Source organism: Numida meleagris, chromosome 4, assembly GCF_002078875.1.
Source record: "Numida meleagris isolate 19003 breed g44 Domestic line chromosome 4, NumMel1.0, whole genome shotgun sequence".
Lineage (NCBI taxonomy): Eukaryota > Metazoa > Chordata > Aves > Galliformes > Numididae > Numida > Numida meleagris.
The window spans coordinates 92367641-92395055 of NC_034412.1; the positions used below are offsets into that span (position 1 = coordinate 92367641).

The following is a 27415-nucleotide window of genomic DNA, read 5'->3' on the forward strand; positions in this document are numbered from 1 at the left end:
CCAGGTTCACAATTTGTACAGTTGTATTAAAGTTGCAGAAGACTTTGTATCCCCAGAGCACGTCAAGCATTGCTTCTGGCTCACTCAGGAATTCAGATATCTGTCACATACGCATACAAACCACGAAGATAAACTGCAGGTACGTTTCCAGTGCTCAAGGAGAGCCCTGTCCCCTTTCTCCCTTTAAAAAACCAAAACCCTCACCAAACCCCTGAAGACTTAGCCATCCATACAGCAAGACTTAGCCATCCATACAGCCTTTCACGTTTGGATCGGGTTGCCTTAGACCTTGAAAAAGAAATCCTGCGTGTGTTGTTTAACTGTTACACGCACTGAGTGCTTTCCAGGAGGCCTTGTGATATTGCACTGGAGCGTTACCTCCTATTTCTGCTGTTTTCCCTCTGCTTGAACCCACAGTAATCTCAGGCTGCTACACTTGAGCTAATACCCTGGTAGCACTGCACCTCGTTTTCACAGCTTAGTGATGGAAGTGATGCTCACACAGAGAAGCGTGTTTACGCTGAAGGGGTGCAGAGAAGGTGGGAAGCTGGGCAGCTGCTTCCTGTATGCCAGGGGCTCCCGAGCTGCCCTGCTCATGCTGTTTAGCTGTAAAACTGAACGCCTTTTCTTTCCTTCCTAGGTGAAGAATGTCATATACCACGCTGTTAAAGATGCAGTTGGGATATTGAGAGCTAACGAATCCAGCCTTAGATCATAAAGTAGAAAGCCTTAACCACACACTATGAAACAGAAGCGCTGGCAGCTGTTTTAACTACTCAGTCAGGACCTCTGTGGACTTTGAGATTATATGAATGTTACCTCATGTTCCTTTCAGCAGTACCAGAGGATCGTGGTACTATGTTCTGTGTATTCTTCCAATGTTTACAAACCTGATATGTATATGTAGTAATATGTATGGACTGTGGCATACTGTGAATGCTCAGTTGCAATAGAACTTTATATGGAGTTGCTCTCCAACCTGTACAAAATACCTCCTCTAGAACTGTCGGAAGCTATTCCAAACTACTCATTTGAAAAATATTACCTGAGACATTGTAAAGCTCCAATTTTTAAAACTTAATTTCAGGGTGGGAGGAAGTACGGAGTCACCCAACTAATAACCAACTTACGTAAACTAAGAATGCGGTTCTGTAACTTCACATTAACATAGAACTAGCATTTAAAAGTAGCTTTAAGCTATTGTATAGTAACATAGAGATGGAGATGAACCATCTTTAGGTAAATGTATTTAAATTTCTAAATGTTAAAAGAAACTTTTAATCAAATGTCTTCTGTTTGAAACTGATCTTTAATTTGAACTTACGTTTGATTCTCTGGTTTTTAACACTGAATGGTCTACATAAAATTCTTCTATTTCAGATACTGTTCCTTGCCCAGCTTCTTCAGTTGACTCTTTAAGAAAGCAATTAATTTGGTGCAGTGCTTTGAAATGCAAAAGCAAATTGTGTATCATATTGTTCATAGTTTTTTTTTCAAGTATCTGAAAGCTCAGTGTGTTCAATTCAGTGCTCTGCTTATGGCCTTTTTTGGTTACCGCAGCGTGGCTTAGCTTGGTTATTGCTTCTCAGCTCCTGCTGTGGTCTATATTGGATGAGTTCTGCAGCTTCCCTCTTAAAAAGCACACTGCTCTAAAATCGCTGGGAGACCGAAAACATCACGAATTGTAAAAACAAGCAGAGGAGAAATGCATCTGTCATCTAACAAGACAAGCTCCAATAAAATCAGCTTTTCTCTTCCTCGGTGCCCTTTCAGCACTGAAAGGCGCAGGGCAGCTGTTGGGCTGAGCCAGGCAGGACGGGAGCTCTGTGAGCCAGAAACTGTTTTCCTGAACTTCATGTTCACTCCTCCCTGGGTGAGGACTTGAGGCAGCTGTGATGTTTGCTCAGTGTGCACAGAGATGTTCCCGTGCGCTTAGCTCCTGCTGCTAGCTTGAAGTCTGCTGAACAACTGCGTCTGTTCAGCGAAGAACTTCGCTCCTCCTTTCCTTGCCGAGGTCTTGAGCTGGCAGAAAACAATCAGCCACCTAAGAACCGGTCTGTCTGGCTTCTGCAAGGAAAAACAAAATGTTCACTGGGCACTTTGTGTCTGAACCAGTGAAGAAACCCTTCAAGACAAGGCCGCGTTTCAGCTGAATGTTCGTTCTTGCAACAGCAAGTTTCAAGTAAATGGAAATAAAGCAGCTTCCTTGCTTTTCTTGGATCTGGTTGGAGATGTGTGGGGAGCTGGCACCCAGTATCTTAGCACCCAGGGAGTGCAATGAGTCACTCTGATTTTACACACAGACACGTGCACGTACATCTGAGGAGACCCATTTGCTGAAGGTGGATTTTGAACTTCCTTACCAGTGCTATTACACGACCTGGTTTTACCCCAGCTTTCAACTCCTGCAACTCATTGACTTTCCACGTGTTTTTTTCCTGTCCTTCCTGAGTTGCGAAGATGATAAGAAACAGATTGCCCCGTTGGTCAGCTCATTACCTTTGCAAGAGCAAGGGAGCACTTGAGTTTTGTTGCTCCAAAGCTGGGCCCAACCCAGAAATGTTAGGGCTGCTGGGGGCTGTGCTTCTGTTTGCCTCTCTCCAGCACAAAAGTGAACGGTGCTTGGCTCCTCCCTGCTTTGACAGCTGAGACTGGAAGCTGTTGGACAGCACCCAGGTCTCTGTGTGCCTTATCTGAATACAGTTACAGTCTTAACCTTCTTCAGTAAGTCTGTCTTAAAATTAGAGGCTCTTTACTTTGCCTGTGAGGCTCCCGTGGTGCTGACCTGTTGGGGAAGAGAGGAGCACGGTGCTGTGTGCGCTGCCTCTACTGCATCGACACGAGTTTTGCCTGGAGTTTTCCTTTGGGAGGAGATGCGTCTCCTTGTGCTGTGGACTCAAACCCCAGCAATGTGCCACTTAAGCAGCAGCTGACTTTTCACCAACAGCTGTCGGTTGGAATGGTGACACAGTAGGATCGGGTATGATTAAGATGATGTTCAGACAGCTGCAGAGACCTCACCTTTCAGGGTTAAGATACCAAGGACAGAATGGAGTTCTGAGCGCATCAGCACTATTCTTTACAATGAAATAAAGTGAAGATGGAGGGGTTTTGTCTTGAGCTGTGAGCAGGCTTTAATGGAACGTGACTTTTTTTCAAACTCGAGAGCAGTGAAGCGAGGCAGCCTGGGCACAAATGGCAAAAATAGGTTTGGATAAAACTGTCCTGTGTGAGCAGGCGTCCTGCAGCAAGAACTGTTACAGCAGCGCAGCCACCTTCCATGCAGAATTTTCAAGCTGGTCTAAGGGACCATGGATCTACTCCCCATCACAACACTGAGAGGAATTCAATCAGCCATCCTTGCTTGTATTCCAGCTTCAGTGACTGTGAGGCAGTGGCAGATGAAGATCTGTCTCACGGCTGCTGGCCTGGAGCGCCGCCATATTTCATTACTGGGTTTGCAGATGAGCAGGGCGGGGAAGAGATGCTGCTGCTGAGCAGTGATGGGTCACAACTGTTCTCAAGCTGTGTGGGTACCATTTTAGAGGTCTTTAATTACATTTTTCAGTATTTGGATAAGATCTGCTCTGATCAACTGCACCCAGCCCCAGGCAGAGCTGCAACTACGCTAAGAGCACCAGGGCTCGCCTGTTACCTTTGCCACCTCATTTCTCAGCACTTTCCTGCTGTTTAAACTTACTTGTTCAAGCTGTTGCTTCTTCCTCTGCCCACGTTCTCTTCTGGCTCTATCCAGGCATCATTTTTATATAACAGCTGCTCGAGTGAAAGCTTTTCTTTCCCTTTGTACACCCAAAAGGGAGCTGTTAAAGGTGAAGAGCGCTTGCGAAAAGGGCGAAGAGGTGCAAATGAGCAGTTGTGTCCATACAGGGGGTTAAGAGCAGCTTTAATAAAATCTGGAGTGAGTCAGAAAAACAAAGACCTTACACCAGGGCTGTTTTTGGTAGCTGATTAAGCCAAAGTGCTGTTTAGCTTCAAGGAGCATCCTTCCCTAAGAATATACTTTGAAGACCCGGTATCTAAAAATACATAACGTTACACGACCTTTGCCCTTTCACCATAATCTCCCAGGTGAGAGAGGCTGAATGAAAATGGGAACACGACCTGCAGTCCCCAAGAAGTAGTGTATATTACAGTAGTTTCTTGGAGAATACAGGGCTCAGGCAGAAAAAAAATATATATATATTACATAAAATATTTGCGCATATTAAGTTTTGCATTTTGAAGACAGAACATCCCAGTGTGGAAAAAAAGGCAAACTGTACACGTTCATTTCCTCCTTAGCTCCGCAGGGTCGCCAGCCGTGACTGCATTGCTTCAATGTCTTCCTCCTCATCAACAGCAGCAGCCGCTCCCATGGGTTCTGGCTCCGGAAGAGCATCTGTGACTTTACTGGGTGCTTTACCCAAGGCCCCTGTGAACAACATAAGAAGAGCCCTTAGTGAGCACTAAGTCTTAATTTAATAATCAGCAGCTATTAGGTACCGGTGCTTCAATAATTCTGCCAGCTGCTGTCAGTTAACAAACAACAGCTGTCTGACTTTACAGGCCCTCGTGACAGCCGGACTCGTCAGGCTCCTGGTGGCTGCTGTTCCCAGCCCCGAGCCCACTGCTTGTCAGGGCACTGCCTGAGCCAAGGCAAACACACCCCTGTGGGACTGCAGTTGTTAAAGTCAGAACGGATGAAGGTTTAAATTGGAGAACCTCGTTAATTAACACAGCAGGAACAAGGCTCCACGCTCTGCAAACCCACAAAGACTCACCAGCTGTAATTTCAAACAGAATTTTGTCAATTTCCATCTCTGCTTCCTCCTCCATTTCCTCCTCGTCCTCCATGCTTTCGAAGGTGTCCTCTAGCATCTCCTCTATGATGCCAGCCTAACAGGAGACAAGAAGGCCAAAGCGTTCTGGTGTTTAATGGTAAAATTGTTCAGAAGTTGCACGGTGCTTCAGCTCCCTGGACAAGCACCTCCTGTCCACCCCCGCCCGATTTGTGTTGCAGATCTTACCTTCATCATCTCTTTGGACAATTCTCTCATGGTCGCCTGGATTTCAGGGATTTTCACTAAGCTCTGCATAGCTTTCATGACTTCTGTGCTCTTCTGCAACGAACCTGCTACTCTGAGGACGGCTGTGAAGGAGAGGCATAGAATAATGTGAATAATTCCTGTGTCACCCAAAGGAAGGAAATTATATCCTCCCTGCGTGGATAAAAACCTGCATTTAGGCAATTTAATGTTAAAAGACACGTACAGCTTGCAGTACAAACTCCAGACTGAATTTCTAGATTCCTTCTCATTGCATGCTCAGCACATCAAACATCCGCAGTACCACGAAGATGGAGGCAGCAGGGAACAGAGAGGCTGCTTTGCATTTTTCCTTTTATAGGAAATCTCAATCTGCAAGAATGGCCCCAGCCCCTCTGCTCAATGAGGTATGGGGGGGGAGCCACATTTGACCTTCGAAACGTGAACCTTCAGTAGCTTATTAACCTGGAGTTTGGGCGTTTGCCTCCCTGTTGCCAGTTCATTCTAAGTGCTGGCAATGTCAGATCACATACATGCAATCTACTCGTGGATCTCAGTCCTCATCAACCAGAGAGGAGGATCAATCAGGACTGAGCTGTCAGTGCTGCTGACGTTGGTTCAAAGCTGTGTTTACGGTGTGCTGGTAAATGCACTGCTGTGAGTGAGCCTACAGGGAGTCAGTGCCCAGCTAGGCTGGATGTGGGGACTCAGAACTGCAGCAGCCATATTCTTCTGGGCCAGGCTCAGGAGGAATTTCCCTGGGTCCTGAAACCCCCCAGAAGCAGCTCCCTTTAACAAGAGGAGTCTGCTTCCAAATTCCACCTCTCTCAACTCATCCTATAGATGACCTTCCAAAAATGGAAACTCAGCCCTCGCCTCTGGAGCTGGGGGAAGTCATTGCACTGGGGCTCAGAAGTAGTTCTTACCGAGCTGGTTCTTCATCCCCATGAGAACAGAGTTCATGTGAGCTTTGGATGCATAGAGTTTGCTTACAGCCTTCCTAGAGCGGATCAGTTCCTTGGCCAGGATCACACACACATCTTTCTGCCCCTTTTTGGCAGCATCCTTTATCGACCGTTTCACCTTTTCCTCTTCTCTCTGAATATCTGGAGTACAGGAAAAAAAGCACAGCCAATAGTTACAGGCTGCTATGGATCTGGAAGAAAAAAAAAAGTCGTTCACTGGAGTGTATTTTCAAAGCAAAGAATTGTTCCAATCTGTTACTGAAAGACTTCTTAGGCTACTGTACTGCTACGCTGCTTGCAAGATTACCTCGTCCATGTTCATTTCTGCAGAAATGATGCATGGGGAAGAATCAAAGGATGGTCTCTAAGAAATGAAAAACAGTATAAAGATCAAAAGCATCAAAACACAGTTTGGGGCACTTTTCTGACTTGGAGACTTCGACGTGGGAGTTAAGGAACCCCGTACTCGAGAGGAGTCATTCTCTCAAGATCATTCAATGTCGCCTTTACCCGACGGGACTGGCAGAAACCTCTGTGATTGTTTCTCTGTAGAACTACAATCAGAAAAATACACTCCTTGTTGCTTCCCCACTGTTATCTGCAGAAATATCACAACCTTGAAGACATCTGAACATTGGATGCGTGAAGCTAAGAGAAAACCAGCATTTCATGAAACCACCAACAGTGAACACACGGGCAGTTGGTTCCAATGGAACACGTCATCTCCAAAACATACTTTGCCTGCAAGATGAGCCACATGTTTCAGCTGGTCTGTGCCCAACACAGCCACACAGTGTGCCCTAGGGAAAGCAGAACAATTCACAAGCGGGATGAGCGTCCCCGTACGTCAGTTTTCCTGGAAGAGGCATAAATCCTGTCCTCATCTTATGGATGGGAACAAAGACTGGTGTGGGACTGCACAAGCACCTCCCTCCAGCAACTCATGCAAATCTACCAGTGGGAGAAAACACAGAGCCTGCCCATTTGCTCCACGTGCCTCATAACCAGGTGCTGACAAAATATTTACGAGTAATCCTGAAGGCAGGGTGAAAGACAAAAAGGGGAAAATGGAATCCGGGCCCTGAACTATGTTTGGGTTCTGGGAAGGAAAACTGAAAAGAGCAAAACAACAAAAAGGCAGCGGCAGCGTAACAACACGCAGCTCCTCTGCTGGTCAAGGCATCTCCAAAAGCGTCATGAACATAAGAGCAAAACACCAATTGAGAAAGGGAAGACACTTGAGTTTCTTTCTCCTGTTTGTCCTTCTTCCAACCTGACACAAAGTCACTTTAGTAGGTGCTCTTCAGGACAGCGCCCACCCCACAACTTCTACACCCGAAGTGCCGCGCTGCACCAACACCACTCAGTAACTCAGGCCGGGGGGAGTTCTGGAGAGCAAGTGAAATTCATCCTACTAAACGGGACACAAGTACATCATGCCTTACTGGCAGCAAACAATTTCAGGTTACTTAGGAAGTTTCACTTGGAGAACTTCACTGCGACGTCATTTTTGTACGACAGACCGACTCCGGCGCCAGGACCACGTCCTCCCCTCGTTCCAGATGCAATAACATACCCTGGGTTATTCGATTTCACAGTCCCTCCCCCCCGCCATAAGGAAGACGGAGGAACACAAAAGAAGAGAGAAGCACAAACCTCTGATCTGTCTGTCAATGACTCTCATTTCCTTCCTTATCTTCAGGGACCACTCGTTGACCTCAGAAAGAGAGAGCGCGAGAGTCAGCTGGAATTCAGCCGTAGAAGGAACGCCGTCCAGCCGTGCTTCCACGCAACACGACCATCCAGCACCAAACCAAAGCACCGCATCACGGACATCACCGGTGACCACAGCCCTCCTCACTCGTGCAGAGCGGCAGCCTCGGATCGCGCACGGCCCGAGGAGCCGAGGTGCAGCCCGGGGCTCAGCGCCGGACCCCCCGCTGCCATGGCAACGACTCGCGGCCCGCGCCTCCCGCCGCCTCACACCCCGCTTCCCGCCGTCCCAAGCGACCCCGCCGGGCCCTCACCAGCTCCTTGGGCGGCTTCTCGGGGGTCTTGCCGAAGAGGCCCATGGCGGAACCCGCCCGCCCGGCGCCGCCTTCCCCTCCCCGCCCAATGACGGGGCCTTGCGGAGCGGCGCGGCGCCCTCTGCGCATGCGCCGACGGCCGCCGCCCGGCCTCGTTGCGCATGCGCGCGCCTCCGCCCTGAGCGTGGCCGTGTGGGCGGGAGAAACCCAGTTGGCCACGCCCCACATGGAGCCCGCACCGCCCCCAGCCCTCTACGTGCCTCTCCTATGGCACCAGAGGAATCGCCGATATTTAAAGCTTAGGAAGATAGAAGTACTATTAACTTAATCTCGCTGTGATGGCCTACAATTATACTTACCCTTGTTTTTCAGTTCCCAGAGGAAGCCATTTTAATAACAGTTACAGAAACGTACAGTTCACCTTTGCCTTTTCTCCAACGCCCAGTGCAGAATGAAAGCAGATCTGAGCACGCTTTGGATCCAGAGAGCTCTCCTCTGGGGTGGGGCAGCAGGAAAAGCAGCGTAAGAAAGCAGCCATCGCCGAGGGCGTGATCAGCGTCTCCGTGACCGAGGACACGGTACAAGCCCCAGCTGAAGCCAGACCTGCAAGGCCATGCAAACTCACAGCGCACGGCCAAGCCTTGCCGTAGGCACAGCCTGCTCTCTGCTCCCTGGTTCTAAAACTGTCAAGTGTTTGGGGGGGGCTGAGGTCCTGTGCTGAGAACTCCCACTTGGATGCCTCTGTAGGCACGGCACGAGTGTTTCCTTATATAAATACACAACACCGCCCCCTCTTTCCTGTAGGAACCAGTGGTATGCTATGGTAGCTGCTGTGGGTTTTGGAGATGCATCCAGCAGGATCTGGAGGGCAGCAGTTGATGTAACGCAGGCTCACAGGCCCAAGGGGACAGAACCTTCAGTCATTCCCATCCACTGGCCATAATTATCTGGGCACATGGAAGTGCCCTCTGTGCCTCTTCCGCTAATTAAGCAGCTCTTCGTGTCATTATCAGAAGAATTGGATCAGGAGAGCAACTGAGGTCATTAAAAGTCTTCAGCTGAAACAGGTGCGCACAACAGTTTGCAAATACAGCTGAAGCGGAGCACACAAGAGCTGCCTGGCACGGGCTTTGTGCGATGGGGTTGGCTTTCCAGCAGCACCGGGTGCCCTGAGGACACGGCACCGTACCAACCTGCCCTCACAGTGCTCAGCAAACCACCCAAGTGCCAGGCAGAAGCACAGCTAAGGCATGCTGCGAGCCTGGCTGCTTATGGTAAGCACGCGGCTCAGTGCGATGCCGCCTCGCATGCTGGAAGCTGACACGCTCTCTGCTCTCATTGTGCTTTCCACCAGCCTGCCTCAGTAGTGAGGGATGAAGGACGTGCACTCACAGCCCTCCACTGGAATAAAAATACCTCCTGCAGCACAACAGGGCTGGCAATAGTATGCCCCTTCTACCTCCCTATCTCAGCGCTGCAATAGCGTATGAGAAAAGCAGCACTCACCACTCGAAACAGCTCTTCTGATTCTTAGGAGTATCCTCCTGCGATGACACCTGGTGATGGGAGGTGCGAAACATTTGTTAACACAAGAACTGCGTCCAGGTCCCCTGCATGGATAAAACAATGCCAAATGGCTTCATGAGCACTGACATCCCAAATGTCTCTAAAGGCACAGTAAAGAGATGGATCAGAACTGCAGCAGGGACCTGCATTTACGCGTTCCACTGTCTTCTTTAATTATCCTCATTGACAAGAGCTAAGGAGGAGATAAAGCAAAATTTCCTCACTGAATTTGCAGTCAGATGATTTCTGAAAGGCGCAACCAAAGGCACAGTTTCTTACCAAAATACGAAGAAACGAGACTCTATTTTTCATGGCATCAAGCAGCTGTCCCTCTTCTCCAGGAACTCAGGAATCACGACAGAACACCAACACCTGGAATCTGGAACCTTTCACCTTAACAAGGTGCTCGTGTCACTGGACGGCATTCTGCTGCTTCACGATGGTTCGCTTTGAGGCTGCAGACCCTGAGTCTTCCTAGATGTCTGCAGCTGAGGCACCAGAGAGACAGGGTGTGATAAAGCAATGTGTGATCTTAGGAAACCCATGATCAAGCAGAGAACCTCAGCGAGGCACCACTGCCTTCTGCTCGGCCGGTGGCTCGCACTGGAGAAATGAATGCCGGCATCCCCGGGAGATGATTTATTAGTCACCAAAGTTGTGTTATCTTTTTATTGTCTTCACAGATAAATCAGACCAGCAAGACATCTGTAACTACACACACAAAATATTTATCAAAACAATTAACATTACAAATCTCCTTTTAAAATAATTTATTTCACGTATCTCTTTTTTAATGGTACTGTCTTACAACGTACGTTATTCAACAAAGATGTGCTGAACAGACTCTAAAATAAGAAACACTTAAATTAAGCAATCATCTCCGATTCGAATTTAGATTTCCCCCGCATCCTAACTTGTAAACGTTTGCTGGAATACACTTCTGTTGGAGGCTTGATTTTGTGCTTACAAAAACAGCATTGAAGTTTCGGGATGTTGAAAATAAAAGTTATTGTACGGTAAGTATGCATTCAGTTCAACATACAAGGCAACCAAATAACTCTGTCGTTAACGTTAGCATCGTGTATATTTTAGTTCACTGCACTAACATTTAAACTAAAACTTCAAACCACGTAATCTTTTAAGTGACTAACATTTAAAAGGCAAGCAGTAATATCCTGAAAGCTGACGAAGGACACCGACGCACGGCTAAGACGGGGCATCACCGGACAAAGGCTGTGGATGCGTGTATGGCTGCTTTTTTTTGTAGGAAGCCCACCTGCAGACGGGGCAGCAGTGCCGCCCGCCAGCCAGCCACATCACAATGCAATTCTGGTGGAACACGTGGCCGCACGGCAAGCCCATGAGCAGGCAGCCCCTTGTGAAATTTTCTAGACACACTACGCATTCCGTACAATGCAACATCTCAGGGGGCCAAGCTGACCAATCTGGCTCGTCCGTGGTGCTGTACGACCCGTACGACCTCACTTTCCGTTCACACGGCTCCTTGTGACAACATTTACTGGCACATGAACAGGTCTCGGCGCGGCAGCGAGGCTCTCCTTCCCTGGGCCTATGAAATGTATTTGGCTCATCGTCCTCCGAGATGTCTTTTTCACTGCTGAAGACCTCTTTGCTCTCACTGTCAGAGTCACTTTCGCTGTCTTGAAGGGTTTCCAGCGTTTCCTCATCCGAATGGACGCCGAGGCATTTAAACCTCCACATTGGTAAGTTTTTGATATAATCCGTTGGTATCAGAGGGTGAAGCCAGAGATCGGGGAAGGCCAGGCGCTCCAAGAACAGATCTGGGTCTTCGTCCCAATCCGAGTCGAAAGGAAAGTGTTGAAAGGAAGCAATAGGATGAAACAAGTAGCTGGTGTACCAGTCCCACAGGCTTGAGAGCCACTCCAGGTTATTAGCATTTACTTCATCGTTGTTGTTGTTGCGCCTTCTCTTTTTCTCAAAGTAATCAATCAGCAAACCATGACCAAGGTACGTGCTGAGGAAGAGCGCTGGGTGTGAAGAGTAGAACATCCAGTCGGCTCTTACCCAAGAAGCCAATGTAGTTGTGTTAGAGTACCTGAAGAGTTTTAAACTGTACTCGTAAAAGCTGTCTAAGTAAGGTAGTTGCAAAAAACCCAACACAGGTAGCCAGGAAATAATTAGGAGTGAATTATACGTCCCTAAAGTGCTTATAAGAACCACAAAACGCTTTATAGTAGCGCCTTGCGTAATGAACAGGTCCATCCAAGCCATCAGATTAACCAAAACTAAGCTTAAAACAAATAAATCATTAACTTCTGGTTGTAACGAGCGCAAAAAGGAATCCATGGCACGCAGCGATATAAATTCACCAGCGTTACTTCCATATCTGTAAATCCCTTCAGGAGTCCTAAGTATGTAGGATGGTGTCTTGTAGATACCAATTTCTGCCATGTAACTTTTATTGTCCCAGTTTTCCACGTTCACAAAAATAAACTCTACTCTCCCGGTAAACTTTACACTTAGTGCAGAGAAGAAGGCTGGAGGCTGGTCGAGGCTGGCAAATAGATAGATTTTCACACGGTACTGGTCACTTTTGTTCCACTCTTCTCTTAAATGTTGGGAGTTGTAGATGGTTTTGATGCGAGAAGCAGCGTGGGCCGTGATCCATTTGAAAATGTGCTCCACTTCAATTTTGCGCCCGCTGTATTCTTTAAGCATTACTTTTCCCTTGGAGGTGCTGGTTTGCGGAACTGACATAATGAGGGTGGATTTCAGCCAGCCCCTCCTCCTGCAGTATCTGCAAAGAAAATGGCAAGTTAGATTACAGAGCTGTATGCTCCTGCAGCTGCAGTCCTTACATCTCCTTAATGAGCCCAAAAATTAGACGTGGGGAGCACCTGGGAGTTCTTACCGATAACAGTAGGAAATACAGGCGTCCAATAATCTCTGCCAGAGAGCACGTACTCTTACAACACACCTGTTATCTTTTGTCTCTATCTTTTGTCTCTTTGTTATCTATCTTACAAGAAAGCTGTAAGGAGATATGTATTTGTAAAGTGTTGAAAGAGGAATAGTGTCCATTTTCATTGTTTATTATAAACAAGGCCATACATTAGAGTCATCTTGCCTTGTAACTGGCGTTGAGAAATAAGCAAGTAGATGTTTTTCTCTTCAACATAGAGCTTTGGAATTAGAAGCTATTTTTCATAGGCATTCTGGCCAAGAAAATAACCATTACCATACAAATCAGTGTCCCGCAGCTTTCAGGTTAACTTTTTCCAGTGCTTCCTTCCAACCTAATTTTGCCAGTCAGCAGCGGGGTGCAGTTAACAAGACACTGGCACGTTCACAGCTGCTTTAATGAAGTGAGAAGGGCGTGCCCTTCCTACCGGGGCCATTTTGGTAGGATGCAGGCAGGCCAACAGGTGTGGTGAGAGCTCACCATAAAACCAGCGGAGGCTGAGATGGGATGGACTCATGAATGAATGAGCCATTGGCCTCACTCATTAGCCACCCTGCCTACTACCCTTCTGGTTTTGGTCTGTCAGCATCTCTTCAGACAAACGCCACTTCTCATTTCAGAAGTCTGAATGTGGCATTTTTTAGAAAGAGCCAAAAGATATCGTGGTATAAAATCACCCTGACTACTTTCGTGCATAGAGTTCTTTGGAATTCCAGCTGCAACCTAATGAAAACTATTGGTTTCAAGCTTAAAGAAGGTAGATTTATGTTGGATATAAGTCTTTTACAGTGGAGGTGGTGAGGCACAGGTTGCCCAGCGATGTGGTGGATGCCATCTCTGACTTCCAAGGCCAGGCTGGATCAGGATCTGGGCAGCCTGATCTAGCTGTGGTGTCCCTGTTCACTGTAGGGGAGCCGGACTAGGCGACCTTTAAAGATCCCTTCCAATTCTAAGGATTCGATGATTCTACGATCAAACTGAGACTAGATAGGAGCTTGCAAAGAGAAACCTTGCCAAAGTGTTAAGATGCTCAGAGACCAATGCTTTTAATACATAAGATTATTTCTCTAAACACTGCAAAATCTAAGAATTTTCCACCACAACTAATTTTGCAATTTCTGTAAACATTTAGGATTTGAGATACGTAAGATGCATGCATACTCCACAGATGAAAATTCTAGACAAGGTTTCCTGTCATGTGAAGCAAGTGCTTCCACCAAAACGCTATGAAACGACTGCTTCTGCAGCAGCACAGGATTATTAATAGCTTCTCTGACTCTGCCTTTCTTCCTCATTTGAAATCATATGTAAGCAACAGTGAATCCTGCACAGCACACTGGATGCTGTCAAAGGGTGTGTTCATGTTTACATGGAAGCATACACACGTTTGTCAGGGAACAAGATGGCAGTAACCCTGAGAAGCAGGCACCGCTTTGAAGGTTCGTGCTCACCCGTTTTTCCTTTCCAGATGGCAACAGAGCAACTCTACAACCCGCAGCTCTCTTCTGTGGGCTATATTGCTTCATTCTAAGCAAGCACAGTTCCTGTCCCCGAATGCCTTAAGGCCAGACCCTTCTGTTCATTCTCTGCCACTGCTGTATGATGCTTTACACAGTCTCATCATGTATTTCCCCCACAATGCTTTAGGAAGCTGCAGACCTGTGTTTACGATGCTGATAAATAATGCAGCGGAGAATTCTGAAGAGACTTTAGCAGAGATAGAAACACCAATAAAAGCACTTCTATCACAGCTGCTTTTACAACGCAGGAAGCCCTGCTGCTGGAATACAGCTCAGCCTTAAGATATTCTGGGGATTTAGATAATCCTGTAGGAATATACCTGGGGTCACTGGAACAGTTAAAAGTGCCGGTACGTATGCCGAATCTCGATACTTTCTTCACCATTTTCTCCCAGTGGACTTTACCCACCAGTGGACTTCTGTCGTTTGCTATGACCTATTGCCAAAAAAGATAATAATTCAGTATCACAGTAAGTTTGCTTTCCAAAATAAAGAGCAAATTTCATGAAAATAGAGATCTGGTCACTCTCGATATCGTCTTCCCCTTCTTTTAGACTATACAACAGGAACACAGAACAGATAATCATATAAGTGTCTTTGGTGAGTGACACTCTAAGACAGAAATAGTCCTGCAGAATGGCAAAAAAGCACACTGTCATGTTAAGTTACAGCACACCAAAGAAACACTGTCTCAGAGCAGGTAAAACCCATACAGGTATAGCATCTGTACCTGGTATCACTTTAGTCCGCCATCTGAGCAGTGGAAACTAATGATTAAACTCCCAGATAATGCCCCAAAATCTTCTGCCAGTGACTCACTCCGTGGGGTTACGTGACTGCTCCTCCAACTCCCATGTCCCGTCTGCAGTTTCAAGATGGTAACTCACTGTGATAGATCCCAAGGTCTCACTTGCCACAATCTACTGCATTAAAGAAGTACTTCAGGTTACCTACACGTAAGCTTCTACAGATGCGACTGATGAAGAATAAGGACTGAGTTACAACTGTACAGGGAAGGGGAAAAAAAAAGGAGAAGCTGCCTGCTGCTGGCAGGTAATGCTGGATGACATGCCCCATCATGCGTTCTTCCATGAGCCGTCACAGTTTCTATTTTAGAAATGCCTCGCATGCTTACACAAGCTGACTGGCAACCACTTGAAACACGTTTTTAAATCCAGTTTTGAAACTTCTGTTTGTTAGGTATTTGTTTACCCACCATTAAACCTCTCCCCATCATTTCTAGGCTTTGTAACCTGAAATGTCAGCTCTCCTCCCTACGTTAGGCTGTCAGCATGACGAAGAGCTCCCTGCATACAAGCTGAGACGCTGAGCTGGAAAGCACGCCTGGCCTTTGACACTCAGAACTGTATCTGCTTTGTGCTAAGTAGCATCCACTCAGAAACTGAAAATAAATGGATTCACTGAGCAGGGTGTCCTATATAGAGAAATAAAGTTAAACTGAAGTTACAGATCATGCTGCCCAGTGCATTTAAATAAAATCACAGTTGAACGTTGAGATGGGAATCCTTCCAGCTGCTCTCAGAACACACGCATCACGTAGTCTGCCTCCCCATGGGGTAGCTAAGTGCAACCTTCAGGCACCCAGACAACCAGCTGGGGAAACTGCTGTGTTATTGAGGCTTCTTCACATCGCCCACTGGATAGTTTCAATTTCTTCCTTCTGTATACTTCAAGCCAAAGAGACCACATTCCTAAACACAACTTAAGACATTTATATCAACATATCCCCAAAGCTACTACAGCACAATAAAAGCACCTGGCGTAGTAAGGAGTCATTACATTTTATTAATAAGCATTGAAATAAAAAGTTGGAAAGTGCATTCTCTTTGGGCCAACTACTCAGAGATCCTTCTGTCTGACACTTACAGTGTCCAGAGAAGGCAAGGTGTTGCAGGCATGGTCACCAGTATGCCTTACTGTGTTTGTCTTACTGGCAGCTTGTTGGCTGATTGTTATACTGGATTAATAGTAATCCCCCATTCATTGCAGGGGAGTTGGACTAGGTGGCCTTCAGAGGTCCCTTCCAACTCTTAAGGATTCTGTGACTGTGTGATTCTAATTCCCGTCCTAGCAAAAAGTCTGTGCTCCTGGAGAAAGTTACTTTGGAAGACGAGGATAGAATTGGCAGGTTTTGTTTTATAACCTGATCGAGAGAACTTTACTATGGTTTTGCACACTTTGCAAAATGCTTTGGGCTCATGCTTTTTTATGTCATCGTTACCTAAAAAACAACACAACCAAAGATGACTGTTGCAGCTGTTCCTTGTAGACAACACCCACTGACAGCACTGGGAGTTCACCATGGAGAGGCACTTTGGAAAGAATCATAAAGTTTCGAAAAAAACCTCTAAGATCATTGAGTCCAACCCATCCCCACTAACCCATGTACCTCAGTGCCACATCTGCATATTTCTTGAATGCCTCCAGGGACAGGGACTCCGCCACCTCCCTGGGCAGCCTGTGCCAATTCATCACCACTCTTTCTGAGAATAAATGTTTCCTAATATCCAACTTGAACCTCCCCTGGCACAACTTGAGGCCGTTCCCTCTCATCCTATCACTGTTACCTGGGAGCAGAAGCCGACCCCCATCTCGCCACAACCTCCTTTCAGGGAGTTGCAAAGAGCAATAAGGTCTCCCCTGGGCCTCCTCTTCTGCAGACTGAACCACCCCAGCTCCCTCAGCCACTCCCCATCAGACTTGTGCTCCAGACCCCTCACAGCTCCACTGCCCTGCTCTGGACACACTCCAGGGCCTCCCTGCCTTCCTTGCAGAGAGGGGCCCAACACTGAACACAGTACTCCATCATCTCTGTGGAAGAGGGTGTCAACTGTAGGGTAAGCAACCACAATGTAATCCAGACTAAATTAAAGATAACTTACAAACACTTTCAACAGATTTTATTTAAGAAGTGTGAATTTGCCTAAGCTAAGACAGCTAGCTGATAAAACTGTGGCTGAGGAGAGCAGGAACATGAATGCACAAGAGGCCTCCAAGTTCTCCAAGGCATCAAAGCTACCCAAACTTTGTACTTTTAGCAAAGGGGAAAAGTTGTCTAAAAAAAAATGAACTTAGTGCTCTGCCCCTGTTGTCAGATGAAGTGGAGATGGCTGGCTGGGGACGGGCTAGCACGTTTATGGCACCTGGAGATGGAAACAAAACTCAAATAACATAATGCATTTCATATCAGACTAAGCAGGTAACCTCCATCTCAGAGCTGTAATACAACGAGCACACAAAATTCCAGATCCACCTGCAAACATTTCTTATAAAACCGCCGTCACGGTGATCTGCACTCTGACAGGAGAGTTAGTAACTCTTTCTAAGAGCAGATGAAAAAATTATCCCACTACTTTGATCTCAACAAATGGCAGAGCAAATTTTAAAGGCACAGAGACGATTGAATTTTCCATCCCCTTCAGCATGGAATCACAGAATCATAGAATTGCTCAGGCTGGAGTTACTGAAGTTGTATCATTCCTGCTTAAGCTGAGAGTTAAAATATCAGCCCTCTCCTGGAGAAAACTAACTGGGTTTCAAGACAAAGGAAAAGCATTCATCTTTTCATACTTTGGCAGAGCATTAGTACTGCTCTGCACGGGAAACTTGCAGGTGAAAGGGAGATCGATTTCTGTAGCGAGTTAAAAAAAAAATGAGGAAGTAAATCAGAAATTGGCTGAGGCAAGGAAATATCAAAACGCCAGAAAGGTATTAACAGAGTTCTTAATGGATTTCTCTCAGAGATCAGTTGGTTGTGTTCCTGTTAATGTCCTTCCTGCAGAAAGCTGAAGTCTCCCGAAGCCATTCACAGCTGACACACCACTGGGGAGCACGTCTACGGACAGAAGAGGATTGTAATGCCATACAGGACGAGCTGCACAAACCTCATAAAGCAGTGTCAGCCATGAAATTGAAATCAATAGCAAACAGGACACCGGGAGTTCATCAGGTAGCAAGCACAACGGGAGGCGAAGCACGGGTCTGTGGGGTGATCCAGCAGGGCCGTATGGCATCAGCATCAACTGGCTGTGAGATAAGCAAGTGCTAGGAAATATTACACCTGGCAAAAACAAACTGCTTGATTGATTCCACGCGCTGGGAGTAGCAAGGTAGGCATTTGGAGTCACTGGAATTGAAGGGCAATTGTCAATTCAAGCACAATAAGAACAAATTAGCCATGAATACCCTTAGGCCTCAAGTCAAGACACATTTCCATGATGAATGGAACAGTCAACAGGAGTATTACACGCAGACAACCTATTTTGAAGAGAGAGCAAGGTATTTTATAAACACATATTCCACAACCTAGCAGAGGTGAACTCGCTAATCAAGCAGGTCCCTTTTGGCCATATGTTCCATCTCAAACTGGAGAAATCAAGACAAAGCTCATAGGGAAAAAACAGGTTTCTTTTATGAGACCAACTAGCACTGCTGGGAAACATCTATGACATTTACAGGAATACAAGCCCTTCAAGCTTTTCTTGTTATTAGCTGCGTTCACGTTCTGCAAAATATCATCTGTCAGAGTGACAAATAATACAAAGAAGATAATCCAATTAATCCATTAATCATCTTAATGGGCTAAGAGAACCCAACAGGATCAAGGTTACCCTGCCATTTGACAATTCTACAGCATGCAATAGATCTGCTACCTAATGAACACCTAACCCATGGTCTGAATTACTGTTTTTCTTCTTCATATGGATGTCAATTTGCATGAGTGGAACATCATGCAAAACCCCAACCGTAACCCTAACCCACCAAACCATGTCCCTCAGTACGACACCTAAACGTTTCTTGAACACCTCTGGTCGGTGACTCCACGTCCCTGGGCAGCCTGTTCTAGTGCCTGACCACTCTTTCAGAGAAGCAGTTTTTCCTAACATCCAACCTGAATCTCCCCTGGCACAACTTGAGGCCAATAGAAAATATTAATCTAGGGAGACAGGGACACATCATTTTGGAAGTACTAAAATCCTGATGACTTCAGCAGGCAGGCAGTTGTGTGGGCAGCTGTTGCATTGGAAGAGTTCTCCTGACTGTGAATTAGACAGAACAGTCCCATGGGACATAAACAGGCGAGGCCAATCAAGAACCTAATTAATAGAATCATCTTGATACAGCTATGACATTAAAGAAGCAAACAGACTTTAAGAACAAATACCCCAGAGAAAGAAACATAAATAAAAAACAAGACAATGTCAGCGAGACATTTGCTTAATGCTAAAGGAAAGTCCCCCAGGCAGACGCACAGACACCACAGCGACCACTTCATAGCTCTCACTGATGCAGCTTCGCTGTCATTTCCCAGCTATCATTAAGGATTTTTCCAAATGATTCTACAAAACTTTAAGATAAGTACCAGTAAAAGTTGTAATGGCTACCGAAGAGACTCAAGGAAACATTTGCTCTAACAATAAGCAAAGAGATTCCTGTTCTGGTAGCCCAGCAGCGTTTGAGCACAACATGACAGAAGCTTCATTTGAGCACTCCCCTATTTTCTGCTCATTCAAATCAGATATTGCTCAATCTCTTTTACACCGGTATGCAGAGGTTTCAAAACAGGCCATTCTAACAAGAACTGGTCTCAGTAAGTTTTGAAGCTCACCCACCATGGAGACTATTCAAGCATCACAAGGCATGAGAAAGAAAGTCAGACACTGAAAAATGAAGAACAAACAACGCTTTGTGGGGCTTCAGCTCTCATTACTTCAACCATTTCTAGCTCTTTTAGTTATTTTCTCTTCCTCCTCTCATAGTTAAGGCATACAGAGCAAAGAAATGTACTAACCATGTGATGTGAAAGAACTATTGCAAGATGGAGGAAAGAGCTTACATGTAGCAAACCACAGTATGTGCAAGGATACAGAACCTGAAGACCTTCAGCAGGCAGCTCTGTAAAGAGGACATTTTAAAATCACTCCTCAAAACTAGCTATTGCCCATTCTAATGGCCTCAGAAACCTAAAGTAACCTCAGCAGCACGACAGAGGAAAAACACCCTGACGGATTATTTGCTTTGCTACTCAACAACCCGTGTGCTTTGCTGGTTTGATTAAGAGCCACTCTATTTGTATTTGTTACATTGCACCAGAGATGGGAACACTAAAAGGAAAAAAAAAAAAAAAAAGGGAACAAAATAGAAAGGCAGAATTGAGATTGTCATGATACAACAGAAGCTCGGAGCTAAGCGATGCACATGTGTTTGCTATATTAATTTTTTTTGTGATGGAAAAATATTCACGTTGGCAGCATCTCCAAGCCATTATGGGATATGAGCGTGTGCCATTAAAGGAAGAGAAAACTATCCAAATGAAAGCACCAAGGGAAGCTCCAACATTACCCAAGCTGGAATTTAGCCAAGGTACCAGGTGTCAGGCACACCTGCTCATACCAAGCACACAACATTCTGAATGCATGCAAATAGTCAAAACTCGGTTTTACAGCTCGGCCACAAAGACAGCTCCAAGTACCCATCAAGACTGGGCACTGGGGAGCTGTAACAAAGATTAAATCATAAGGAAGAATAAAACCTGGGAGTTGAAGAGCCCTCATTACCCGCTGCACACAAACACACGCAGGCAATCCTCCCAGGAGCAGGCAGCCCTCACCCGGGCTCGGCGAGGCAATCTCTGCACGAAGGAACACGGACAGCCGAGCTGGAAAGACCTGCACGATTTTGCCAAAAGCAAAACCCATTTCTAACTTATTCAAGGAACCGGTAAGGTCACACGCGTGTGAGAGCTGTCAGCGTGGTTCAGCAGTTCCCAGCCTGAGATACCCAGGTTCACGGAGGGCCAGGAACTCTGTCAGGGCGCCTGCAGTGGGTAAAGGAGCAAAGGCAGCCTCGGAGCACTGCACTGAGTCCACGCACTCCATGGAAGACTTTTTACCCACAAAGATATAAAAGCTGACAAACACCAGCCTATTAATTAAGCTTCCTATGCGTTTTACATAATTTTTTTTTTTGTAATTAACAGTTATGCTACTATCCTTCCATAGACAAAACAGTAGAGATACTGGGACAATTCACAACTGATCTGGCGTGCTGTCTACTAGAAGCATGGGAAAATGCCCATTTATGCTGCTCAAGATAACATCACTTGTTTCTACAAGAATGTCTGCACCTTTATTCGTTCTGAAACACCTCACACAGCTTATTATTCTGCATTGTGCTGGTGAAACTGAATTTCCACGTAGTCACTCTGTCCCAAGGACTCACAACTAGTTCAGGTTCCATCCCTATGGATTAAAGATGTCTGATTTTTTTTTTTTAACTTGTCTTTTCCGAGAAAGAAACAATGAGAAATTTGGTTAAAATAGGCAAAGACAGAAGACTGCATCCATCATAGCACACAACAATTAACTACCTGGAAATTACACGTAGTTTTTCGAGGAAGGCAAGCTGTTCTATCTGCCAATCTGAACAGCTCGGCTGAGTCCTCTCCACACGCAGAAGCTGAAAATGAGTGAGCTGCTATAATGATTCAACAAAGATATGCAGGCAATATAAGAACGGTTCCATTTTAGCCGATGGTATTCTACACCCTCAGCTGGATAAGAAGACTCTCCAGAAGGACACTGAAAGCTAAAATGGGGTATCCTGTGGTAAAGGATCCTGAAGGGCTACTGCAAAAAATGGCACAAACACTGAGCAACGTATTTTAAATGAGCGAGGTGCTTACACCTAACTTCCTTGTGATGAGAACGAGCAGTCACCCGGCAAATTTGAAAAGGCAAATACGAAAATTACTCTGCGTGAAAGCAAAAGCAAATCAAAACAGAAGAAATAACAGATCACCAGAACCCACTAACATCCCTCGCTCTGTGATTACACCACTTGAACACGAAGCCTGGATGCAGAACAGGCTGGTATGTAAGTGGCACGTGGACATGGCCCTAAGGGACACGGCTTAGTGCCGCCACGTGGTAGGACAGGTTGTGGGCTGGACTCGGTGATGTAGAACATCTTTTCCAGCTGAGATGGTGCTATTATTTTGCACCCACAGTCACATGTTTTGCATCTCTCCCAGATGTGCTGGCTGGTGACATGGCCGTCCTGCTGCCTCAAAGCCAAGAATAAAGTTCCCTTTGCTTCCTTCTAACACCATGTTACAAAAAGTCCTTTTCTAAACAACAAAAAAACCCCACATAAATTTAGATTATAACTTCTTTCAAAGAGATTTTTTTTTAATCTGTTGATCCTTTACTGTATGTTTTTAAGAAGCCTTAATGGCTATGACACTGTTGGCTGTGATAGGCTTCCAGAGGCCAACCAGAGAGTGTTAAGCCATAGCAGAGCCTGGAAAAGCAAGAACGTTGCTTTACTCCTCTGCCAACAAGCCAAGCAGCACCAGACTCTGCTCCAGAAACTACTGCTCATCCTTCCTACAAGCCAGAGAAGTGTGTAACGGCAGCTGGCAAGCAAGAAGAAAAGCATAAAAGGAAAGGTGATGAGATCATGAGCTAATAAGAGAGAGAACACGCTGCTGTCTGAGGCTCTATGTAAGCTCCATACAGGAACATGGGACACTTGCTAACAGCTACATGGGTACATGAACCACTGCTGTACCACTGCACCTCAATTCTCTGCATGCAGATTTCCAGAAGACGAAACACAGCCACAAAACACTCGGTTTCCTTGCATATGGCCTTCTTACTTTTTTCAAGAGATTCATCTCGCTGGCTCTAAATGATAAACTCACCTCTGAATTTATCAGACACGTCAAGAAATAATCGTAGTTTCCTCCTTTTACTTTCATTCTCTGCAGACACTGTATGCTATCCCATTACCAGCTTGTGCCACCCCAGAAATCTCAATTTACATGCACTGGAAAATTGAAATCATCATCCAAGTCTTCATCTTCTGACACATCACCACGAAGTCTCCAAACCAAGTCAACCAACAAGCACTGCGCTAGCCCAGCCACAACCGTTCCTCTCTCTGCTGCTTTCCCAGCCTGCGTGGAACAGATTCAGGGTCAGGAAAGAAACTGGAGCCCCTTTCTGCTTCGCAGCCAGCAGCAGCAACAGAGCAGGGAATGCTCCCTCCTCCTCTGTGGTCTCTACACGAAGTGTCCTAATGTGTGCCTAATGGTAAAGGAGAATGGGTAACGGAGAGCAATCAGGAGTTAGAACCGGAAGGTGATGACAAAAGGATTCGCAGGGAAGAGGCACACGAAAAGAGCATGGCAAAACCTGTGAAAGGACACAAAGAATCCAGTGCAGGAGTGAAGTGATTGTGGAGAGGGGAAGAAAGGAAAACGCAGCGATGAAAACTTGAGGGAAGGCAAAAATGAAAAAAAAGGAATCTGATATCTCGAGTGGTTTTCATTGCGGAGAAAGAGACCAGCAGCATTCAGCAAGTAAATTATTCAGTAAATTCCAATAATGTTTCTTTCCACAGCTATTGTGACCAACTGAATAGCTGTTCAAATATTTCCAAGACGATGACAACATTCATCACATTTGAGGTATCAAAACGCAGCCTGATTGATTGGCTATTATGAAGCAAGCTGAAAATATATTACGATTAAAATTCAGCCACCAACTGACAGCAGAGAACTGCCATATTTTACTCTCTTAAACTGTATGGAGAGGCATTTTTCACATCATTTTCATACATGAATTTGTCAGCTAGCTGGGAGATGGTAGGCACAGTTTCACTCAGCAGCCCTCTCCCTGCTTGAAGGATCCCCTTCTGTATGACTTACGCCTGAAATTTGGACTCAATGATCATTTCCAAAATACCAACGCCCTTTTGACTACAAAGGTAATCAATCCATCATCTCACTGCCTGTTTTAGAGGTGGTGACAGTGTAGCTCTAGTAACAGAAAGTCATTAAGCCCTGATAATCCAGTTAAACAGCAAACATGAAGGGAGACCAGACAAACCATTTAATGCGGGAAGGAGAGCAGTCAGCTAAACAATGAATTACCTGGTGGAAAAGTCTGACTGCCCGATGTGGCTTGTAGCAGGGAACTTTTGCCTAAAAAGGTCTCTTGTCAACAGAGAAGTTGATGAAGAAAAGTATTTTTTCACATTTTTAATCTAGATTACTTATCTTACGTTCTCACACGTTCTCAAGAGTGATGATAAATTGTTCCAGAGCCTCATTTGCAGAAGCCTGAATGTTTTCTCGTTCTCACGCAGCCCTGGGGAAGCACGCTGTAAATCAGGAGGCCCTCAAGGTTTGGGGAGAGGCAAACTTTAAGCTACCAGCATATATTGTGGAAACAGGCTGCTGGCCTGGGAAGCAGCACCTCTCCCATTTGTGAGGAAGTAAGAGAGACTGTTAAAGTGCCCTAAGCCCCTTAGATAAAGAGACACTTAAACCAATCAGGTCTGAGCATGTAATAGAAGAAGAGCAAGACCAGAGGCACTGCTCCTGTGCCAGCTGGGAGCATATGTACCTAATGCACCTACTTCACACAATACACAAACTTGCACAGCATCAGGGCCAAGTACTTGCACAGTCTGTGTGCTAAAGTGTGTGCTGCTTTGCTTGTCTGCTGACTGTAAAGTATCTGGTTTTCAAAAAGCAATCCACTCAGTAACAGATTTTCTTCTTCTCTGTACTGGAACTCCGCCACTTCCACTCTTGCTTGGTTTTTAGAACAGATTTGCTCCTTGTGATCTCCCTGATGTGGTTTACCTCTGCCACCATCTCCCTGTTGCACACTTTTCCTACTAGTTAACCACCCTCAGAAGTTCCTCCTTCAACACTTAACACAAAATGTGATAAATATATAAAAATGCATGATAAAAAATCCATACCTGTACCAGCCAGATCCCATCTTTTGTGTCTTCTACAAGCTCATAGAAATGCATTTCACCACTAAAGTTCGTACTTGAAACTGATTCAGAGGCCTCTTCCTCCTTGAGAGCAGAATAAAGTTCTCCTTCCATAAGGTCACCTGAAAAAGAGACAATTAGAGACATTCAGTTACAATGCCATGACAGATGACTTCAGAGCAGCAAATTCTAATAGTAACGGTGATTCTATTTCAGAAAGTAGCAGTTTCACTAGATACATTTAAATGGGTGCTCAAAACCCTTACCAGTAGGAAGGCAACTGAACTGAAGTTATTTTAGTTCCATCTCTAGTGACTTGACTGATCAATGTGACAACACTTCTGATCACACAGACGTACCACACACGAAGTAAATGAACATCTCCTAAGCCTCCCTGTCTGAAAATAACAGCATTTCAGTGGCGGGGAGCGATTTTAATTCATGTATCTTGGCTTGCATTTCACACGATGGTAATTTTGCAGCAAATAAATTCTTAGCACTGATAATTCAAACAGCGTTTCAATCAGTGATTTTGTACCCCAAACTGTCCCCACTAGAAGCAAAAATCCAGCACAGAACAATTCAGCTGTTGGGTTCTCTTTGCAAAGTTGCAAGTTAAGTTCCCATCAACTCCATCCTAACAACATAAGGGGCTCGTGGTGAAATCGTCTGATGCTTCCTCCATAATCTCATTTCCTTCCCATGCTTTGTTTCACTGTCATTACAAACACTCTTAATGACGACCAGTATTTTTGCAACTAATACATTAAACTTGAAGAAATGAAGTCTTGCCCAAAGAGGCTGTTTCCTACAAAGCGAGGGGGGAAAAGAAGTGCCGTGTTACAGCGGAAACACTTGAGAGTTTTCAAAAAGTATTCATGGAATTCGAACTTCAAAATTAGAGAAAAATTCTGCAAAGCCTGTTGGCACTGGAGTGGTTTCCATGACATTTGACGAAGTCAGTTAATACAGTTTGTTTGGCGTTAAACACTTCCCTGCAGCATTTGCAGCCCAAACATAATGACATCATGAAAGTACGTGACAGCCAAGGAGCGAAAGTGATTGGAAACAAAACTGAAATTGCCTCCTGGTGTCAACTGGTGAAGCAGCAAAGTGAATAAACAACATAAATAAACAACGAACAATACAAGCATATTAGATTTAGATGTCCAGCTTTAACATCAATTATTAAAGCGAGTTAGCATTTTATGGCTGCGATCCTCACTGCATTCATCCAAGCCCCTTTTTTTTTCTGTCTGGACTCCTGAGTGCCCATACTGAGCCCGGGGATTTTTCTCTCTCTAACAGCAGCCCTTTGCCCAGCGATTTACAAGCAACAACGTCCTGCTTGGCTGGCACCACGCTGATTACATCAGCCCCATCTCGAGCCCTTTGGGCCGCTTCCCTTTGGGCCACCACCCGTACTTTCCACGCACTCCTGCTGCAGCTCTGCCCACCCTCAGTGACGCAGCGCTGCCCAGAGCCCCCCGGCCCCCCAATTTCACCTGTCCGTACCAACTCCTGCCCCGCTTCCCTGCCCTTTTCCACGCACAGCACCTACTGCTCCGCTCACCTCCAGCGCCGCTGCCTCCCTCGTCCCCGTCCTGACGACGCCTCTCAGCAAACAAGCCAACCGTAGGGAAAGGGACGCGGGCAATAAGCCGGCCCCAACTGTAAATAGCAACCCGCCAGCCTGCGGATATTTGGATTCTTTCCTCCTCGTTTTTCACGGCGGATGACATTCGCTTTCAGCGGAGCGAAGGGAACCCAGCGCCGCGCTCCGCACCACCCCCGGCACTCCGATAGAAATAACCCTTTTCCCGAAGGGAAGCCGTTTCTCGGCCGCCTCGCCGAGGCCTTCCGTTGAACGTCACCCCCCGGCGCTGGCCCGTGCCTGCCTCCATAGCCTCCCTAACAGCTCCTTCTCCGCGCCCCAAGAGCGGCCGGGCGCCGAGCTCGGGCTGCGGGAGCTCGGGGCGAGCGGGGTCACGCCGGGCCTGTGCCGGGCACGCTGACGCAGCGGGGAGCGCCGCTAACGCCGCCGTCCGTGCGCTGCCCGGGGCTCCCGCCGCAGCACCGCGATGCCCTTGGCCGGAGCCGCCGCCTTAGGCCCGAGGGGAGGGAGGGAAGGGAGGAGGGAAGCGGCCCTACCTGACTTCTCCACCAGCTCCCGGACATCCTTCTTCTCGGGCAGCCCCGAGTGCCCCAGCCCGCGGCACTCCAGGATGGTCCGCAGCTTCCTGAAGCTCAGCGCCACCGGGTCCACCAGCTGCGTGGCGAAGAAGCCGGTCTCGTACCACACCACGGCCTCGAACACCCTGGCCAGGACGAAGAGCACCAGGAAATAAAGCAGCAAGAAGCACAGCTTCAGCCACATCTTTCCCGGCGGGCTGACGGACGGCCTGAAGAAGCCGGGGGGGCCGGCGCTGCCCCGCGGGTGGCGGCGCTGAGGCGGCGCGGGGCTGTCAGCGCGGCGGGGCTGCGCGCCCCCCGCCTCCCTCCCGCCGCTGTCCCCGCCCCGGCGGAGCCGCGG

General features: G+C 46.6%; 2 protein-coding genes across 14 annotated transcripts in view; one reads left to right on the top strand and one right to left on the bottom strand.

Moving 5' to 3' along the window:
* KDM3A (lysine demethylase 3A) overlaps positions 1 to 1470 on the top strand; it is a 28542-nt gene extending 27072 nt beyond the window's left edge. For both annotated transcript variants that reach the window (XM_021396575.1, XM_021396576.1), the window contains exons 25-26: positions 5 to 139; positions 641 to 1470. In XM_021396575.1, the coding sequence (XP_021252250.1) occupies positions 5 to 139; positions 641 to 718 (213 nt within the window). In that variant the 3' untranslated portion in view covers positions 719 to 1470. The remainder of the gene's footprint in view (positions 1 to 4; positions 140 to 640) is intronic.
* Positions 3884 to 27415, bottom strand: LOC110398702 (charged multivesicular body protein 3). Of its 12 annotated transcripts, XM_021396591.1 has the most exons (7): positions 27034 to 27380; positions 24865 to 25004; positions 7667 to 7727; positions 5972 to 6151; positions 5028 to 5149; positions 4782 to 4896; positions 3884 to 4432 (listed from the first exon to the last, which is right to left on the bottom strand). In XM_021396591.1, exons 1-7 carry the CDS (start codon positions 27257 to 27259, stop codon positions 4299 to 4301), a joined length of 978 nt encoding a protein of 325 aa, XP_021252266.1. In that variant the 5' UTR covers positions 27260 to 27380; the 3' UTR covers positions 3884 to 4298. The 12 variants fall into 12 exon arrangements, 10 of the variants coding, with proteins under 10 accessions (XP_021252266.1, XP_021252263.1, XP_021252259.1 ...); XM_021396588.1 differs by lacking the exons at positions 24865 to 25004; positions 27034 to 27380 and adding an exon at positions 8038 to 8195; XM_021396584.1 differs by lacking the exons at positions 3884 to 4432; positions 4782 to 4896; positions 5028 to 5149; positions 5972 to 6151; positions 7667 to 7727 and adding exons at positions 10259 to 12382; positions 14388 to 14503; positions 25149 to 25280 and having other exon boundaries at positions 27034 to 27164.

Bases quoted from the DNA above. Each gene is read 5' to 3' on its own strand.
- LOC110398702 (XM_021396581.1), bottom strand. From the start codon at position 27,259: ATGTGGCTGAAGCTGTGCTTCTTGCTGCTTTATTTCCTGGTGCTCTTC. The intron at 25,005-27,033 runs GTAGGGCCGCTT...TCTCTTTTTCAG, and splicing joins GGAGCTGGTGGAGAAGTCAG to GTGACCTTATGGAAGGAGAA. The intron at 12,383-14,387 runs GTATATTCCTAC...TTTTCTTTGCAG, and splicing joins AACTGTTCCAGTGACCCCAG to ATACTGCAGGAGGAGGGGCT.